Here is a 20,764-nt window from a genome sequence, read left to right as displayed (position 1 = left end):
AGAACATACCCTCCACTGAATATCATGTCACTTCTTTTCAAAGTGTAAACAAGAGGGCAATCCCAGAGTCCAGTGTAGACAGATTTCCAAATACAAGCATAATGAAGGTTAAGATGCTGTTAAATAAGCAGCCCAGAGTTGATTAACAGAGAGCCAAAGGAATTCAGAAGTCAATCTTAAGATTATCAATCTTTACAGACCAGCAAATGACTGATCTTTTCTAAATAACTTTAAAGATGTGATTATCTAAATTAATGACAAGTAGCTTGGAAGACACTTAGAATCATAAATGAACAGTCGGTAAACTCACTTTTTCCATCATATCACCAGTTTGGTTTGGGCTATTAGACACCAAATCTTTTTGGCTGATACAGATAGAGATCTCTCCAGTGTCTTTACCATTTTCAAGTACCTGAAAAATAAGTACATTCAAAAATATAAATAAATACATGTACACACACATACGTACATATATTCATACATACATATATAAACACAAACGGTCCTGGCTTTGCACAACAGGGTGTCAAATGAAAGTCATGGTTACAGGAACTGTGCGAAGCAAGGCCTCCTGTATGAACATGTGCAGGCAATTGGCAATGAAACCCAACAGGACTAGAATAGTAAAAAGGCCCTCATTTCTTCTTTGGGATTCAGCGTCTTTAAACTGACTAGCACTCCCTACAATCTTAACATAGAAGGAAATGCGGACATTAAAGGAGGAATCACGCATCAGAAAGCTCAGCTAGACACCAACTGACTAGCTCATTTCACTCTTCTTGAAAAACATAAAGCCACAACGTACGTGAGGGACGTCTGATTTATATTTAAAATAGATCAGTGTTCAGTTTATCTATTGACTCTTTAACAGAAAATTCAACCTGACAGATTTATTGCAAAATAGTACTATGAAAGCCATCCACTTTAAGTGCATATATTCGACAAGTTGTTGAGAACAGACATTATGCAACAGCCGCTAAACAAACAAATACGCTAGCAAACATTCTAGTCTAAAGTATCCCAACAAACCAGTCTCAAAGGAGGGAACTAAAGTAAACTCCACCCTCTGACCACATTGAGGGCCCATGTGGGTGTGCCATTCACCTGGAAAGAAAGGAAGCAGGCCAAGAGAGGCCTGATGAGTAATTTAAATGCTTGCTTTTATTTTGCTTCTTTTTTATCAAAAGTTATTTTCTTCCCTTTCTGATAGACCTACCACATCAAGGTAGCCATTTTATGTATTTCTAGCACTATTTCCAGAGAAGATGATTTGGGGCAATAACTTATTATAAAGAAAGAAATCTGTTTTAATTTTAAGATAGTTCAAGGGTTATTTAATAGGTCCTAACCTGGTTTGGGGAATATTGTTCTTCAATAGCACTTCCTCAGACAATACACATAAAAGGAGGGGAAGGGGATTAAAAAGAAAAAAGAAAAAAGGAGTAACAGTTCAAGAACTGCGGGTCCATCTCTATTTGGAGCTTTTCATCGCACTGATGGTCCAGTGGAGAAGGTATAGCTCTCAGCCTTGATTTGGTGATATTCCACACCCTATAGTGTCTTTTGCTACCAGGGATTACTTTAAATCTCTTTTCTAAGTAAAGATATGCTGGAAGCTAATTCCAGCATGGCATAATAAAATGCAAGAAGTCCTCAAAAGGTTGATGGGTTTCTATATTCAGCAGGCTGAATCATGTTATTGCCTGCTGGAATAACTGAAAGCATTTCCCCAAACCTAAAGATTTGCATATATTATTGCCTGTTGCCTGACAGCTGAGGGCAGTTCCCCCAACCTGACAATGCCTACTGTATACCAAACCTTGCCTTTGATATGTATATCTGCTTTGCCTTAGGGCAATTTGTGTTAATAAAGAGTGAAGGGTCCAGAGATTCAGGGAACTTGGTTACTGAAGCTAGGTCTCCTCTGCTCCCCCATGTATTCCAAATTTATATTTCATGTCTAGCCTCTTCATTTACTCACAGCCCTTCTCCAGATTCCTGAACCTTTCTAGATGCTGAGAAAGACCCCCGCAAAGATACAATTCCAAGCAAGAAACCTCTCTAATTTTGCGAGGAACTTCATAAACCCAACTGTGGCCAGCAAACCAATGGGAAATGAAGTAGGAGGAAAATCTTACTCTCCCAACAATCCCTTCAGGGCCCTAATCTGGAATAAAACTCTTCAATAGAGAAATTGAACAGTTAAGGTCACAATTCTAGCCGCATGCAATTCTGCAAGGTTAGTGTTGACAAAAGCTCAGTTAGATGAACATATTGATGTTCCTTTGTCAAGACTTGCTAGATGTGAAATCAGAGTGCAGCAAATTATATTCTAGAAAATGAGAGTGTGAGTGCCAAGTGCCAAACTGAGAAAGCAAATAGGACTTGGTCAACACCTAGCAGCAGCACTAGCTCACTGCTTTCTCCACAACTTCTAACAAGTCTTCCTTTCTATGTCTAGAAAAAGTATTCTGAAGAAGAAGAAGAAGAAGAAGAAGAAGAAGAAGAAGAAGAAGAAGAAGAAGAAGAAGAAGAAGAAGAAGAAGAAGAAGAAGAAGAAGAAGAAGAAAAAGAAGGAGGAGGAGGAGGAAGAGGAGGAGGAGGAGGTATTTTAATGCTTCAGAAAAAGTTTAGGTGTTTGAGTGAAAGAAGGCTATATACCATTCATATAATATGTGGAGTTTTTTCTTTATTTCTACAAAAATAAAAATTCCCCAAGCTGAAATCCTATGAGATTCTGCTTTTCTTAAGGCTCAGCTCTGGTTCTTAAGGTCTATATTACTATGCCCATTTTTTAAAATCCAAGTACTGAATTTATTTTTTCGTCCTTTGCATGAGAAATATTTTTATTTCTATTGTCCAATGTCTAACAAAGATAGCTCTCTACACAGAATTACTATGATTGACTAGATATAGGAAAGTAAAAAATAGTCTACACCTTTATTTTCCTGTTGCCTGATCCTTGACTTAAGAAAAACCCAACTGCTATATTGGCTTCCCAGTGTCTCTTTGGATGGCCTCACCTCCCTACAGTTCTAAAATAAAATTCTCACCCTTGGAGTGGGACGATGCACAAAGCCAGCTGAGTCTAGTCTTGGGTCCTAAGGAGGAAGGTAACAGAACCTAAATTTTTTTTTTAAATGATCAAGATCCTCTTGAAAATATGGTAGCTAATGACTAATTAAGAAAATAACTACAAATAGAAGTTTACTTTTACGCCCTTAATTAGGCAATGTACAGAATTTTAAGGAGTGTTTGCCATTAACTACAGTCTTTTTACTTTGATTCACATGAATATTAACATTTCCTGAGCAAGATTAAATTGGATTAAGGTCAATATTTTATTTTAATGTTGTTAAGTGATTTGCTCATTCATCAAATGAGTTTATTGAGTTTATCATATGTGCCAAGCAGTGCCCAGGTGTTTAAGTTAGACCCGTGAGCCCCACTGGCATAGCTCAGTGTCACGTGCCTGGGTTGCAAGCTCAATCCCCAATGTGGGGTATGCAGGAGGCAGCCAATTGATGATTCTCTCTCACCATTGATGTTTCTTTCTCTCTCTCTACCTCTCCCTTCCTCTCTGAAATCAATAAAAATATATATTTTTTAAAAAGTTAGACAAGTGAACTAAGATTCTCACTCATGAGGAACAGAACAAGTTAAGTAAATCATACAGTATAGTCAGGGAATATTCAGGTCTTACGAGGTTTGAAGTTTACACATTTTGGTGGGCTCTCTTCAACAAAAAGAATGCAGAATTGCCCTAACTGGTTTGGCTCAGTGGATAGAGCTCGGCCTGTGGACTGAAGGGTCCCAGGTTCGATTCTGGTTAAGGGCACAAAAAAAAAAAAAAAAAAAAAGAATGCAGAATTAAAGATGGAAAACTAGATACAAAACATTCACTTAAAATGAGTAAAGATACCATAATAATTTACACATATTTAAAAGCTCACATATAATAAAAACATTACAAAATTCAGAAACTGTCCCAAAATACTTGCATTAATAAGCTATCCAATGCACATAATTTGGCTGAATTGTCTTTGATCACCTCTTTATATGGTAATCTTATAATATTTTCTAAAAGGAGAGAAAGAATAGAAAGATAATGCCATCTTCCCTCTTGCATGGTTAATCAGCAATATTTTTATTATTAATTAGAAAAACTACTCTCAACTTCATAACTTGGTCATTTTATTTAAAAAAATTTTAGGACTGTTGGCAAGTTTGGAGAAACCTTAATCAGGTTTCTTTAAAATATGAGCTGTAAAGTATAGAAGAATTTCCTACAACTTAGTTTGCTTTGTTAATTTCACACCATTTTCCCCTCCAATATCCACATATGTTGGTGTCACCCACTCTAGTCACAGTCAAAGAGCAACTCTCTGGCCAGCAGGCAGTAGCTATCTACCTGGAAGCTCTTCCCACACCAGATGGCTAGTACTAACTGAGCTGTATGGCGAAGTGACTGCAGACCACTAATGACATTTAGCCACACCCAAACTAAATGTATCCCCAACTCAATTTCCCCTTTGCTAGACTTCGGAAATGCCTGAAGCCATTTCAGCACCACTTGGTGAAAGGGGAAGCTTGACAGAGAGGAAGTTGGAGTGGAAACAGACAATGGTCTTAACCAATTATAATAAAAATGTATTATGTTTGCAAATCTTACAGAACCATGCAGCCATGTGTACATATCACTAGGGCCTCTCCCCGAGATGTAGAAGGGACCTATGCAAGGACAGGGCCCTGAAGCTTACATTTCACTAGCTTCATGACAAATGCACCTCTGAGGGGGCTGCAAGGTACTAAGTGCTATGTGAAGAAGAAAAATATAGCAGGGCAGGGGATATAGGGTCTGGGATCTGGGAGTGAGATGGGTGTGGTGGCCACCAATGGAAGCAGGTGATCAGAATAGGTCTTTAAGAGAGGGAAGATCTGAGTGAAGACTTAATGATGAGAAGGTGAGCTAAGCAGATAGCTGGTGGAGGAGCACTGCAGGCAGAAGGAGCAGCTAGAGCAAAGAAACCAAGACAGGGATGTGCCCCCGTATGTTCCAGGGGTCTCAAGGAGACTAGTGTGACAGAGCAGCGTGATTGAGAGGGAGAATAACGTGAGGTCAGAGAATTAAGGGGTTGGCAGCCAAATAGGAAATCTTTGGAGGATTTTGAACAGAGAAGTAACAGGATCCAACTTACACTTTTTAAAGGATCATTGTGGCTGCTGGGTGGAGAGTAGGCTACAGGCAATTAAGGTCATATGAAGGGTGGATGATGGTGACTCAAAGTACTATATGTATATGCTATGAGTAACAATGGGCATGGTGAGAAATGGTCCGTTTCTATTATTCATTCCAGAGCAATTTTACTTGCTTAATTTATTGATTAGCAGGATTGGGAAATCAAATGTGTAGCTAGTCTAATATTTCTGAAACAGGATGTCTGCATCTATGGGTGTAAATAAAATCAAACTAAGTAACTGTTCATACTCAGTATTTGTGAAGGCATAAAAATATCAACAAAGTACTGAAATAATGTTATAGAGACAATGAGAAAAGATGAGCTAAATGGGGAGTTTTGAGCTAATGTGGCTCTTTGACAAGTTTGCTTGGCACCACTTATGACATCCATTTAAGGACTTGTATATGGCCTAGTTTAGTGTCATTATCCAGACTTCAATGTTACAAGTCTGGTTAAGAGGTTGCTGTTGGGGGAACAGCAGGCTCCCAAACTCTCCATAACTGCTGAGCAGACCCCCCTGGAAGCTCTCTGTGTGTGAGTGGAAGGCCAAACACTGAAGCTTCAAAATGTCTCAGGATGCAATGCTGTCAAGAGGCAATAATAGGAAAATGACAGTGCAGTGTGTTGCCAAAAGTTGGGAGGCTGAACAGTAACAGGATTTACTAGTAGAGGTCTGATGAAGGAAAGGAATATAAAATAGCCACACAAAACTATTTGGCATATTCCAGGTGAGCATAATTAACTATGTTGAAAAAAGGATAACTTACACTTTGTCTTGGATTAGGTTCCCCAGGAAACAGACTCTGAGGCCAAGATTTACCTCTGGAAGTTTGCTGGGTAGTGTTCTCAAGAGCAATACTAGTTAGGAAGTGAGGGAAGTAGGACTGGGCATGGGGAGGTGAATTGTTATGCAGTTGCAACAGAGGCCTCTAGTGGGAGCTCTAGAGCTGAGATGGCCCTTCAGAGTTCTTCAGAATTGAGGCCAGGGAACCACGCCTTTGCACTGCCTGCCAACCAAATGCTGGACGAAGGATGCCCCCAGAATGAGGCCTAATCTTGGGAAAAGCAGCTCCTTTACACGGAGGGCAATTGTCTAAGAAGTATGTAGCTGTGGCAACTGGAAGGTGGGTATCTCAATCCTGAAGAGAGAATCCTGACAGTGTGGCATGGCATCCACTCACACATGCACGGTTATCGAGAGTGGAGGATGCTGTCACAGGCATTCAATCACTCAATACTCAAAACAACCAGATTTTCTAGATGAGTCCCAGGAAGGTTAAGTGACTTTAGAGAGATCTACTCATAAGGGGCAGAGAAATCTTTAAAAATCAAATTCTATGATTTTTTTCCAGCTTTATTGAGTTACAATGGATATGTTACATTGTGTAAGTTTATATTGATATATATTGCAAAATGATTACCAGTTTTAGCTAACACCTCCATCATGTCACCTAATTACCTTTTTTTCCCCTATGGTGAGAACATTTAAGATCTACTCTTTTGTCCTGGCTGGTGTGGCTCAGTTAGTTGAGAGTCATCCCATTCACCAAGGGGTCACAGTTTGATTCCCAGTCAGGGCACATACCCAGGTTATGGGTTTGATTTCCAATGGGGGTGCATATGTGAAGCAACTGATCGATGTTCCTCTCTCTCATTGATGCTTCTCTCTCTCCTTCTCTCATCCTCTCTTTCTAAAGATCAATAAAAAATTTTTTTAAAAAATCTACTCTTTTAACAACTTCCAAGAATATAATTCAGTATTGCTGATTATAATCGCAATGCTATGCATTAGATCTCAGAATTTATTCCTCTTCTAACTGGAAGTTTGTACCCTTTTGTCAACATCTCCCCATTTCCTCTACCCCCTAGTTCCTGGTATCCACCATTCTACTATTTCTACAAGTTTGTGTGTTTTTTAACCAAAGTCAAATAACATGAAAGTTAAAATATTTTTGTTATGTAAGAAGGTCATCAGTCATATTTATGGGTAATTTTTTAAAAATCTTCATCCAATCAGAATTAAAATTTACCTTTGGAGATAGAAAATAAACTCTAACTGAACTAACATTTTATGAACATTAAGTCAAATAAATGTACTGTTAGTTTTTCATTTTTACAGACTTGCAAGATAGTTTTTAGAATATTCTCATTTTCTATGTTTTCTCAAATGTATAATATATTATAAATCAAACAATAAACATGTCTAACTCTAATATTTAGATATAAAGCAAATATTTATAATCTTATCTTTAGATAAGCTATAAAGCAAATATTAAAATTATAGGGTTCATTCAGGCAGTGAAAATTTAATAATGAATTAGTATATTTATAATACATTTTAAAAAGTGTTTTAATGCCGAACAGAGATGTTTTTGAATATTATCTAACAGGGAAGGAGCCAGTATCCATATTTTGTCTCAGGAAATAAAAATGCACTTAAGTGAAAACAAGTTATATAATTGTTAAATTCATCAATCTAAATGAAGCTGGATAGGATATCAAATAACATTTTTTAAAGCCCAGAAAAGGTATACTTAAGAAAATAATTTATTTTAAAAGAGACATTTTGATTTTCCTCTCTAAGTTGTAGCAGAGTCTACCATTTAGATGTAGAGTGGGTGACTGTCCATGGGATAGGATTTTAGGGGTCAGCCAGAAGACTGACCTCAAATACCTCTCCCACCAACTTACCAATACTTGAAATTGCAGTTAGAGATTCACTGTTCTGTCATAATTGAAACCCCACAGAGCAAATGATATTCAGCTTTATTGGTTATTGATCCTTTGAGGCTGTGATGTTCAATCTCGGCTCTCTGGATTCCCTCGGAGGGCTTGGGGTAGGCAGGGCTGGTAGGTAGGGGGTGAAAGTGGGGGGGTTGGTCCCAAGCAAGAGATCAAACCTGATGAGTGAGTCTGTGGGGGCAGCCACCTTCCTGGCTTCAAATAGGGTAGATCCTATTTTCATTTAACTTTCATAGTAGATTCTAAGAAAAATCTTTGATCTAAGAAAAAAATATTTTTAACTGTCTTAACTTGAAAGAAAGTATGGCATGCCTATTTCCTAAGAGAAAGTTGTGTGCTTTGGGGGGGGCTGGGGTGGGGGAGGTAGACGTGAGATCCTGGGATAGCTGACAGCCTGGATTGGGGATTGGAGGCTGAGAATGGAGAGGCCTGTGAGATGGCCCTGACTGGCTTCAGTTACCCTGGGACTGGGCCTGTGTTCCTTTCCTTTAAGCATGTAAAGTCAAATTCATTGTTTTGTTATAATTTTTTAAAGTGCTTTTCCCTTATCCCATTTTCTGTCTACTAATAGTAAAAATTTCAAAGCAAGGTGAATGGTTCTGCAAAAATATTCTCTTTGTATCTAATTAAAATTCTCACTAAATTCAATATATGAAAATGTTCAAAATTATCTAGAAGATGGTGGCAAAGTAAAGGTACTGGTATGTCATGTCCTAAGCTAAGTAATTTCAATATTTCAAGGAAAAATGGAACAAGTATCTCATTTTGTTTAAATTAATTTAGCGCTTAAAATTATATTTAATTGGAATTAAAATACCAGCTATATTAGTCCTATGTGTAGCTGAATATAATATGATATATTATATACCAGAACATGGTAAATGAAAATCTTTGAAAGTGCCTGGGCTTAGTGTATTTTTTTCTCATAGGAAGTAAGGGCTTTTTTGATGAGAAAAAATATACTCATATCCCCCAAATTATATTTTACCTGAGGAAATGAACATTACAGTATTACATGTGAACCAAATTATCAGACTTCCCCAAATTCTCAGCCTCAGAGGTCATATACTCATCTTTAAATAGAGTATATGTTTTTAATGCTATTTCGTTTCTTGTTAAAATATACCAAATATACCTGTAAACATACTTTTCCCCCTAATATAAATGAGTACTCTGGGTAACCAAAACTTATACAAAAGCTTACTGCCTGTGGCAATATTTTTTCTTTAAGAAATAGTCAATTTTTTTCATAAAAAATTATCAAAACTGTAGTTAGAATCTTAAGTAGGTATAAATGCATCACTTCGTTTGCACTGACTAGAAAATCTGCATTCATTTCTACGTTCAGATGGACTGATGCTTGCTAATATTCATGGTGAGCGGGACTAACATAGACGTCAGTGGGTAATCCCAGGGACATGAGCATATATGCAGGAAGAGAATCTCAGCAATTTGAGCATCTAAAACACTCTGTAAAAAAGCTAATTGAGAGGTAAAAACAAATTACCTGCTATGGAGGACAATCTCCCCGAGAGAGTGTGTGCCTGCAGCAGCAAGGTTCAGTGGTTGCATTTAGTCTGGGTAACTGCTGGGACAGTAATCCAGCTCTGGCCCGTGGACCTTCCCTGCTGACTGCCCACCTGGCAATTCTCTGGGCACCTCTAGACTGTCAGGACTGCCGGGGCTGGGGGGGAACCTGTTTCATTACAACCAGCTCTGCCCCAACCAATTGCTCTTCCCTGATTTTGATACAGATGCAGTTTTTCCCTTCAGCAGGTCTAGGAGAGGAAGATTGTAGCTTCCTGCACACAGAGCTTTACACCTGGCTGCTGATGCCTGTCAGGAAATAGGCTGGGTGAATACACTGGCATTTCCACCCAGCCCTCCAAGAGTCAGGGGTTGGGGGAGAAAAAAAAGGAAGGCAGGATGGAAGTGAGCTCTGGAAAGAAAGGTAGCTGAGAGGTTTCGGTGCCTACTGCTAAAAGCTATCCCATGAGGTGTTAGAGAAGGCATTTCAAGTTTCTTTGCTTTTAAAATGAACAATCCAACATTTGCTCACTATGGTAAAATCTACATATGAAAATCAATTCTCTCCTTCACATTTTGCCAAACATTTAATGAAAGTTCTTGAAGTCACAACATCCCAGTTTTTCTATGCTAGCCACATTCCTTTGAAAATGAATGTAAAGTTGACGTTTTACAACTTATACTTAGAACGTACTTTAAATTTGTTTTCCTACTGTCTACTCAAATAATGTAGGTGAAATAACAGTTCAGTGGTTGTAAATACATATATGGAGGAAGTAGTTAAATGGAAAGACAAAGATCAAGGAATGTACAATGGAAATATGGACATAATAATTATGCAGAACAGTGACAAGGACACACACAAAAGAAATCTTGCCACAATTTTATGGATAGCTGACTGCAGTTATATCCTTCTATGCACTTAACTGTTTCATGGAATAAATTAAATATTTAAGTAAGCTTGCTAGTAATACATATGGTTAGAGAAGTGTAAATTTTAAAAATGACCACAAAATAGATTGCAAATTGCAAATAGTTCCACAGAGCTCCTGTGTCGTTGGTAGAGCCAATTCAAGTGTCCAAAGCATAGGAAAGACCAGGAGAATATTATGGATAAAAATTAGCATTTTTTTCTGTCATCAATCAAATTACCCCATTTTCTAAATATAGATATGCCTGTAAATGAAAAATGATGACATTGTATAAAAAGCTGAAAAGACCTAACATTAGTTTTACTGTCTTCATAAGGTATTAGATTGTTCAAATTCTATGAAAATTCATGGGCTTGGACCAACAAGATGTTCATTCCAGCCTTCTCCGCACCTTCCCACAGTACTTAGCACAATACTTTGTTAATATTAGCACAATATGTATTTGGTAATGTCTGGATTTACTAGACTATGGACTTAAAATCTTTTTTTTCTGTAATTTGAAGAATAAAAATGGTTAGACACATACTTCCCAGAGAGTGAACTCCATGATAGACAACAACATTCTATACAAATAAATCTGTGAATTACCTTTTTAAACACACACACACACACACACACACACACACACACAGGTTAATGTCTTTAAGCTATAAGAGAACAGTATAAAACTAGAAAGGCTAATAAAACCTCAAAATCACAGCCCTCTGAATCTTGTTTTTACCCAGGTCACTAAATTCCACTATATTTCTCCTGTTCGCAGTCAGAGGGAACCGTGTGAAATTAGCAAAGATCAAGCTTTGAGACCCTTACTTGCTGCAGCTCTTTGGAGTGCCAGGAGTTGCTGAGAGCTAGAGAATATCAGAGATGGGGAAAGGAAGCCAGAGAGCAATTAGGTAGTATTTCCGATAAGCTTCCTTAAAGAGATCTTGGAAGAAAAGATCCAAATCTCCAAGCCTTCATTCATTTGCTTTATTGATTTACTTTACTGTTTTAAATAAATAACCACGTTCAGGCCTGATTTTAAAGAGACTCTTCTGCCCCCAAATTTTATAAGCTCTCGGCCCCACAGAAACTGGATCTGTCTCTATTGGCAGCAAATAGAAGACAACCCACAGAGCATCATTGACCAATTGTGTGTGAAAAGCACTAATTCCAGTTGAAAGGATGTCCCTGTACCCATCTTCCACTCATTCCCCTATGCTTTCTCCCTCCTACTCACACATCCCACACGCTTGCTCATCAATTCTGTGTCAGATCACCCACCTTCCTCCTAGTTTTTCCACCCACCATCCCCTACAGATTTGCTAATACCCTTTCCTATCAATCCTCTCTCCCAGGGAAATGCTAACATTTCTGACAGCATCTCCATGGGGATGAAGAGGAGGAGGAGTTGCAGGGAAAGAACAGGACTGGGAAGGCAGAAGTCACTGAGCCATGGCTACAGCAGATGTTCTCAGAGTGGCTGGGGGTGGTGGCAGTGACAGGGAATATGGAGTAAGAGAAGGTTTGGGATAGTTAAGAGTTGTTACCTGAAGGGTTTCATAAAGTATGGTGTGCACTGAGTGTGACCACCTTTTTAAAGGTAAAAATAATAAGAAACCTCATCAACCTTAAAAGCGCTGTGATGCAAGAGAATGTGCCAGAAAACCAAACAAAAAAGTGCACACTGAGCTTGTGATTACACAAGACATATGAGTGAACATGGAAATGATATGCAAGGGTGAGAATAGTCATATAACAATTAATGTGATTATGGGTAATATAACTTTTTCCTAAAATTATCTAACGTTGTTGTCATGCTGTATTTTCTTTCTTTCTTCCTTCCTTCCTTCCTTCCTTCCTTCCTTCCTTCCTTCCTTCCTTCCTTTCTTTCTTTCTTTCTTTCTTTCTTTCTTTCTTTCTTTCAACAAGGAACTTTCCTATAGTGGGGATGGACATCCAAACTTAAGCTGTTCTGGGTCCTTTGTCTTATATGTCCACTTAAACTGTATTATGCCATGTGATTCAAAAAATGGGACTGAGGCAATATAGAACACAGAAAGAGTGTGTCCTTTTAAGAGATGACCTTCTCATATTAACACCTAACTAAATTACATATTTAAATTATCAATGAAATATATGGTGAGGATGAGGTCAGTGAAAAAGTTAAGGCAACCATATACAATATGAAAAAGCACCCCAGGAAATTTTGAATCATACCCAGCATCAGCCCCTAGTTGAGAACCACTGCTCTAGATGATGATGGGTACAATCGATTATTTTGGTTCTTGAAGCTGAGCTTGGGCTTATACAGATATTCAATAGAGCGATATAAGTCAACAAATAGAGAAAATTGGAAAGATAATCATCACAATTCATTTTTATCAGCTCTAAGATAAAAATGAATAGGAAAGGAGAATAAGTTTATTAAGTTCCTTCCTACTTTACCTTTCAGAGTCCATTGCCTCAAATCTTTGAAGCTAGCAATAATTTTAAATCATCCCCCATATTCAGCCTACACAGTGTGGTCTAGGAAGTTACATGATCATCAGAAAAGATTCAGACTAGCTGCGGGTCTAAGCGCATTAGACCTGGGTCACTTCATTTATTATTATTACTCAAGTCTGGTCATTCCAGCCAGAGAAGTCTTTCTATGTCTTTGCTCTCTACTTTTCCTTCTGAAAATATATCTTGAAAAGAAAATATAAAAAATATATAATTGTTCGTCTTGTTGATACTGTTTAAAAGAAACTTTCCCTTTCCACAATCTTGAGATGAATGATTTTACTGCTAGCCTTTCCCACATTACTGATTACAGAGAAAAGTTACGGCTGGTTAACTGTCTGGAATGAGAACTTATTTTTGAGGGGCTATTGGCTATGTTTCTAAAAGTTACTTTAATAAGCCTGCTGTGGTTCTCAACCCTCCCTCTACAATGCAATTCTAACCTGAATGTGATTGATATCTTCATTCATGCTAATTAAGGCAAAAGTGAAACAAGGAAGCTATATGTAGAGATACTCTTGTTTTTCAATGATGAGCAATTTTTTTTTTCTAAATCAGGTCATAGTTTTTATATACTGGAAGAATACTTCAACTTTTTGTGCTATTCACAATGTAATCGTCACAGATTGGACACCTTCATATTTAATCTGAATTGTAAATATTTTCTCCATCACTTTAGTCAAACCCAGGGTTGGCAAACTTTTCTGTAAAGGACCAAATAGTAAACATTTTAGGCTTTTCAGTCATAGGCTTTGCACCTCAAATGCTCAGCTCTGCTATTATAACGTGAAAGCAGCGATAGGCAATACATCAACAAATAGGTATGGCTGTGTTCCAAAAACACTTTCTTTACAAAAACATGCAGGTTTGGTTTGCCAACTCCCTGGTCTAGACAGTCAACAAAACAGTAACTCAAGTCTGTATGTGCTGATTTCTGACTATGGCCACTTTTAAGTTACAACAAGCCATAATTTTTATAAATTTATTTTAAATCTTTATTTTTGAAAGTATTACATAACATCCCTCATTTGCCCCCACTGACTCCTTCTAGCCTGCCCTCCCCCAGGCCTTTACCTCCCTATTGTCTGTGTCCATGGGTTATGCATATATGCATACAAGTTCTTCCGTTGATCTCTTCCCACCCAGCCATCCGCCCATCCCCCTTCCCTCTGAGATTCAATAGTCTGTTCCATGCTTCTATGTCTCTGGATCTATTTTGTTCATCAGTTTATTTTGTTCACCCACCAACATATGAGTGAGATCATGTGATACTTGTCTTTCTCTGACTGACTTATTTCTCTTAGTATAATACTCTCCAGGTCCCTCCATGCTGTCTCAAAAGGTAAGAGATCCTTCTTTTTTACCACTGCATAGTATTCCATGGTGTAAATGTACCACAGTTGTTGTTTTTTTAACATAGCCTTTGGAAGAGGCACGCAGTAGCACACTAAATATGTAGCATTCCCACTAAACAGATACCATTGGTATAAAAAACTTGAAGAAGCTTAAGTAATATTAAAATGCAATAAAATTATTAGAAGTGAAAAGTATTTGTTGTTTGTTTTAGATATGACTTATTTAATTGTAACTTTATATAACTTAGTTTTTTTAACAACTGGCTCACAAAATTCCTGAAAATTTATAATCAGCGTTCTCAAGCCAGGAGAAGCCAGCCTCAGCGTACCACGTCAATTAACAAACCCCTGGAGGTGGGGGCACGGATGTTTTAAAAGATCTCCAGATGATTCTAACCTGTCACTGCATAAAGGCCTGAGGGTGGGGCTGATATCCAGCTTTCTTGGAATATGGGAAGAAGGGGAACTTAATCTTTGAGAAAAAATTAGACATTTAATAGGGAAAAACTGGAGAGAAAGAAGAGAGAAGCAAATGAGGCTATATGAAAAGAGGCACAATGAAGGAGGCAGCCTTGGAGGAGGAAGAGAGAATGCAGACCAAACTAGGGTGACCAACATCCCAGTTTGTCTGGAACTGAGTGGTTTCCTGGATGTGGGGTTTCCAGTGCTAAAAGCAGAAAAGTCATGGCCAAACAACCAGAGGCACTGGATTTTTAACTTTAATTAATTGTTACTAATTTAAGATTAAATAACTACATGTGGCTAGTCACTACTGTATCACACAGCACAGCAAGCAAAAACAAATACAAGATGGCTTCTTTGCATATATAAACTTCCTCTGTGTTTGCTGGCATGGAGATAGTTTTGAAGCATGTTAAAAGGGCAATGTGTGAGAGGAACAATTCAGATTCTAACATTAAATATTTGCTACCCACTGTTGGTGGGAGTATAAAATGGTGCAGTCACTCTGGAAAACAGTATAGCAGTTCCGCAAAAAAATTAAAAATACTATATGTCTCAGTATTCCACTTCTTGGAATTTATTTGAAGAAAACAAAATAACTAATTAGAAAAGATATATGTACCTCTATGTTCATACCGACATTATTTACAACTAGAGGCTCAGTGCATGAAATTCATGCACTGGAGGAGGGGGGGGAGCCCTCAGCCCAGCCTTCACTCTCTCACAGTCTGGGATCCCTCAGGGGATGTCCGGGACCCCTCGCTCCTTACCACCCACCTGCTCGCTGCTCCTTACGCTTGGCTCGCTGCTCCGTAGTGCTGCCACAGAGTGGGAGAGGCTCCCGCCATCGCAACTGCTCTAGCCAGCCATGAGCTGGGCTTCTAGCTGAGCGGCACTCCCCTTGTGGGAGCACACTGACCACCAGGGGGCAGCCCCTGCATTGAGTGTCTGTTCCCTGGTGGTCAGTGTGCATCATAGCAACTAGTTGTTTTGGTCGTTCCACCATAACGGTCACTTAGGCTTTTATTATATAGATAGCCAAGATGTGGACATACTAGGTTTCCATTGAGAGGTGAATTGCATTCTAATGGGCATGACATTAGAAAAAACAAGTTATAGGAAAAAAAATATAATGTTATTTTCAGCATAAAATTGAATGGTAAGAAAGAAGAATTGTAGTGATAAAGGCTGATCAAAATACAACTACCTTTAATGTTATTACATTCAAATATAAATATAATTGAAGGAAATGAGTTAGTTGAGATGTACTAATGATTCCTTAACTAGAATTGGGTCATACATAGAATAATTCAAATTGAAATAATTATAGTCTCTTAAATACGGGAAGTAAAATTATAAAATGATATTAATCTGACAGACTTAACATGGATACTCTATTATGATAACAGCACTTAAACTCCCTAAGCTTTCAGTACCTAAACCACTTTAATCAGGTATGACTTTTTTTTCTCTTCTGAAGATGCAACATCATATAACAGTCGGGCATTTTGCCATCTTGTTCTGACAAATAACCAATTCACCTTTTTGCCCAGCATATTCTTAAGTATTGATTTTACCAAGTGAACCCAGACATGTGTCACACTTATCCAATACAGATTCTTTTCCTTGGAAATGTAGTTTGAACATCAATCAGCCACTTGGCCTTCCACCTCTAACTCCTATTACCACTGTCTGTCAATTATTAAAGCTTGCCCATTTCTCCAAACAAGTTGTTTTTAAAAACTGAAATACATAGTGACTCCTGTGAAAAATTTGTTTCTTGGGAAAGTTTGCAAATGTTCACGATTAAATTTCTTCACTGAAATTACTTTCCTGGATTGAAAACTACTTGAAGTGTTATAAATCCACATTTCAAAGGCCTCTAGGTATTTTCTTTTAAAATACATTCCCTGAATGGTAATATTAGCACTTGTAAGCCAAACTCCAGTTTGAGGAAAGACAACATAAAAAGAAATTCAAGCTGAGCTGCATTGTTACATGGGCCTTCAAATGCAGCAGAATGTTTTGTCTCTGGCTAAACTCAATGCAAGGCATAGAATGACACCCACCTTGAGCTGCAGGCCTCTTGGGATAAGAGTTTTTGCTGGAAGGCTTTTAATGTGTTGGTAGACATAAGAGGAGAATTGCTCCTGCTCAGCCTGTAATTGGGGGCCAAGTTTAGAGAGATGATCTCTGTTGCTTTTGATAGCTGTCTGCAATTCATCAATCAGCCTGCTCACCTGAAGGGGTTAAATTACAAGAGTTGTTAGCAAGAAGTAATTGTTGATGTCACACCTATTAGATTTTGAGTACCTAGTTTGATAAGGGGGGAAATTACTGCAATACAAGGATTTGAGTATAGATCTATCTTCAAGTAAAAAGACTAGATGAGATATACATTCCTTCATCAACAAATTTTATTGATGGGAAAATTTGTAACTTTTGCACTTCAATAATATGAAACAGGTAGTCATTTACAATTGCCGAACAAAAAATATCTCTGGGTATAAAAAGAAAATACATCTGACAAGTTTGCCAAAGACTTTTAAACTACTTAACATCATAAAACCTCCTTAGACTTTAAATGACCTGATATATGTGGCAACAACATTTAATTTTATTAGATGTAACTTCCTTTTTATAATATTTTATTTTAACATACATATATATGATATTTAAATTTTTAATATTAATTTCATTAACATTTGTTGGCCTTTTAAATGAATCAATCTGATATCTTCCTTCCAGATATCCAAAATATAATTTTCCAAATTTCTGAAATACAATTTTCCAAAATAGTCATACTTTAAAGAAAATGCTCTATTCTAGACAGTATTTTAAATACATATCAATTTCCAAATAATGCAGAGAACTTTTCCAGAGACAGCGACGGCTTAGAAACATGTATCCTTTATTTTAAAATTTCTAGATTTATAATCACCATATTTAAGAGAGATATGAACTTGACCTATGGATTATTAGACATGTTGAGGATTCAGAAATAGTAAGTTAATTTTTTACAAATTAAAAGTCATTACCACCTTTTGTCTCTTCACTGTGTTTATAAACTTATACTCTCTCTAATAGATTAGAATCTTACATAAATACTGGTCCATATTTGGTAGTGACAAAAAAGATGAAAAGCAAAAATCCACATTATCCCAAAGTGATCAAATTAGACCCATTTAGAATTATGACTGACTGTGAAGAGAGAATGGACTTTCTGAAATCTTGGATTAAAATCCTGGCTCTCCAATTTACTTACTGAAAGACTTTGAACAGGTAATAAATGCCTCATCCATAAATAAAGAACAATATTGGCTTTATCATATTAAAAATTAAATAAGATAAAAGAATGAACACCATAATGTCTAACCTATAATAGATGACTAGCACACATGTTATATTATTATTTTCATGTTTAAGTGTCTTCTGCATATTAAATTTTTTATTGTTTTTCTTATACTATCTTTCTATCCCAAACCCTACTTCAGATGAAGCAGATAAAAATTTAAAACCATTTGCTATAAATGATAAAAATTTTCTTATACTGTCTTTCTATCCCAAACCCTACTTCAGATGAAGCAGATAAAAATTTAAAACCATTTGCTATAGAGATTCTCTACCTCCTTTCAATATCTAGGTAATTTGAGATTATATATATATATATATATTATTGTATTATTCTATTATATATTCCAACTATATTTAACTTTCCCCAAGAACTTCAGAAGCATTATAAACAAGCCACTTAAAATTATTGCTATTTTTCTTTGGTCTCCCATATCTCTCTTATTTGTCCCTATGACTTCAGTCATCTACTTCTTTTAAACAATCCTTCCTTCTATATAAAAGATTGATACACTTTTTCTCTTTAAGAAACCACATAACAAATATCTTCAGCTTTATGGGCCATATCATCTCCATCAAAACTATTCGACCCTGTAGTTGTAGTTTGAAAGCCAGCACAATATATAAACAGTTGTTCCAGTCAAACTTTATTAAGAAAAACAAGTGGTGGGCTGGATTTGGCCCCAGGACTATAGTTTGCCAACCCTTCTTTTAAATACATATATTGTCTCTCCTTCATTTTCTTTCTTTTAAGTAATACTCTGGTCCAAGCCATCATCTCATCACCATCCCTTACTTAAATTATCAAAACACCTACTGAGTGGTTTCCCTGTCTGTGGTCTCTCCCTTTCTAATTCTTCTTGCCATCTCAACTGAATTAATTTACCTCCAATAGCATATTAAACTTCCAGTTGCTCCCTCAGGTTCCTGCACTTGGTATTCAAGATTCAAGATCTTTTCTTACTTTCTGGAACAAATGTATGTACTTTCCATAAAATACTGTTAGACCTTTAAGAAAGTTGTAACATTTAAAATATGGAAATAATCCCATATTAGTCAATGTTTTCAGCCTAATCTTCACTATTCTACCTTTTAGCAGTGTTATCATTAAAAATGATGGGTAATAGCCTGGCTGGCATAGCTCAGTATTTGAGCATCAACTTATGAACCAGGAGGTTGCAATTCGATTCCCGATCAGGGCACATGCCCGGGTTACAGCCTCAATCCCCAGTGTGAAGCATACGGGAGGAAGCCAATCAATGATTCTTTCTCATCATTGATGTCTCTCTCTCTCTCTCTCTCTCTCTCTCTCCCTCTCCCTTCCTTTCTGAAATCAATAAAAATATATTTTTTAAAAATGATGGTAATAACATTTCCCATTCCCAAACTAGAGACCAATACAGGCCAGCTTACTTGCTCTTACAGTTTTCTGACAAAATTAAAATCCAAGAATCAAAAGCCTTAAATAGAAAGTTTCCATTTCTGGAAAGCACTGATCCCCTCTGAGCTTATTTCCAGGGTCTTATGGTTCAGGAAGATATAATTTCATGTAGTCTTTAAAGTACACTAAATATGTAATATATTTTGCTTGTCAGTAATACTGCTATTTTAAATTTTATATAGCACAGCATGTGTTATAGAAAGCCACAGAAAGAAAGAAAGAAAGAAAGAAAGAAAGAAAGAAAGAAAGAAAGAAAGAGAAAGAAAAAAAGAAAGAAAGAAAGAAAGAAAGAAAGAAAGAAAGAAAGAAAGAAAGAAAGAAAGAAAGAAAGAAAGAGAGGGAGGGAGGGAGGGAGGGAGGGAGGGAGGGAGGGAGGAAGGAAGGAAGGAAGAAAGAAAGAAAGAAAGAAAGAAAGAAAGAAAGAAAGAAAGAAAGAAAGAAAGAAAGAAAGAAAGAAAGAAAGAAAGAAAGGAAGAAAGAGAAAGAAAACAAAGGGAAGGGAAGGGAAGGGAAGGGAAGGGAAGGGAAGGGAAGGGAAGGGAAGGGAAGGGAAGGGAAGGGAAGGGAAGGGAAGGGAAGGGAAGGGAAGAAAGAAAGAAAGAAAGAAAGAAAGAAAGAAAGAAAGAAAGAAAGAAAGAAAGAAAGAAATTTTTGGCTTTGATTTGAGAGCATTTTTATACATGACTGATTTTACTGTCACAATCCATAGCCTTTCACTGATAGGGGATTTCATGTGACATCAGAAATCAACCAACCATACAACTGATGATGTCATTTGCAATTTAAACTAAACGACTGTTGTTGGTTAAAGCCTTAAAAGTTTCATTTCCTATGAATTCTTCACTGCTCCACAAAGTCTACAATTTTTGCTATTTTAATTGGCATCATGATTATTTGTTAATGTATGTCAAATTTCATTTCACCAGTTATCACCTATTTTTTTAACAAATGACTAAAAACCATCAAGTTAAATGTTTTAGAAAAAATAATATATTTATTAAATATATTAGAAAATATAAAGAGAATTCTGCCATTGATGTTTTGATGAAATTCCATCCAATTTTATTAAAACTTTGTAACTTTACATATTCATAAGGTCTTTTAGCCTCAAAGTGTGATATTTTGTTCTCAATTATTGTGATAACTTGTTACCCTTAAAAATAACCCTAAAGATGAACTAATTCATATACCAAAATAGGGTAGGTTATACAATACTTCTGAATTACTTTA

At 36.8% G+C, this 20,764-nt stretch overlaps 1 protein-coding gene across 1 annotated transcript in view; it reads right to left on the bottom strand.

The window, feature by feature from the left end:
- The window catches only part of LOC139018998 (doublecortin domain-containing protein 1-like), a 174,512-nt gene that overhangs the window by 8,640 nt on the left and 145,108 nt on the right, over positions 1-20,764 (bottom strand). The window contains exons 10-11 of the mRNA XM_070428124.1: positions 16,812-16,982; positions 311-412 (exon numbers count right to left, since the gene is read on the bottom strand). Of these exons, the coding sequence (XP_070284225.1) occupies positions 311-412; positions 16,812-16,982 (273 nt within the window). The remainder of the gene's footprint in view (positions 1-310; positions 413-16,811; positions 16,983-20,764) is intronic.

Source organism: Myotis yumanensis, unplaced genomic scaffold (assembly GCF_028538775.1).
Source record: "Myotis yumanensis isolate MYYU_CA2020_CCGP unplaced genomic scaffold, mMyoYum1.0.hap1 SCAF_10, whole genome shotgun sequence".
Lineage (NCBI taxonomy): Eukaryota > Metazoa > Chordata > Mammalia > Chiroptera > Vespertilionidae > Myotis > Myotis yumanensis.
The sequence above is the reverse complement of the archived record's forward strand: the minus strand, read 5'-3'. Positions and strand labels throughout refer to the sequence as shown.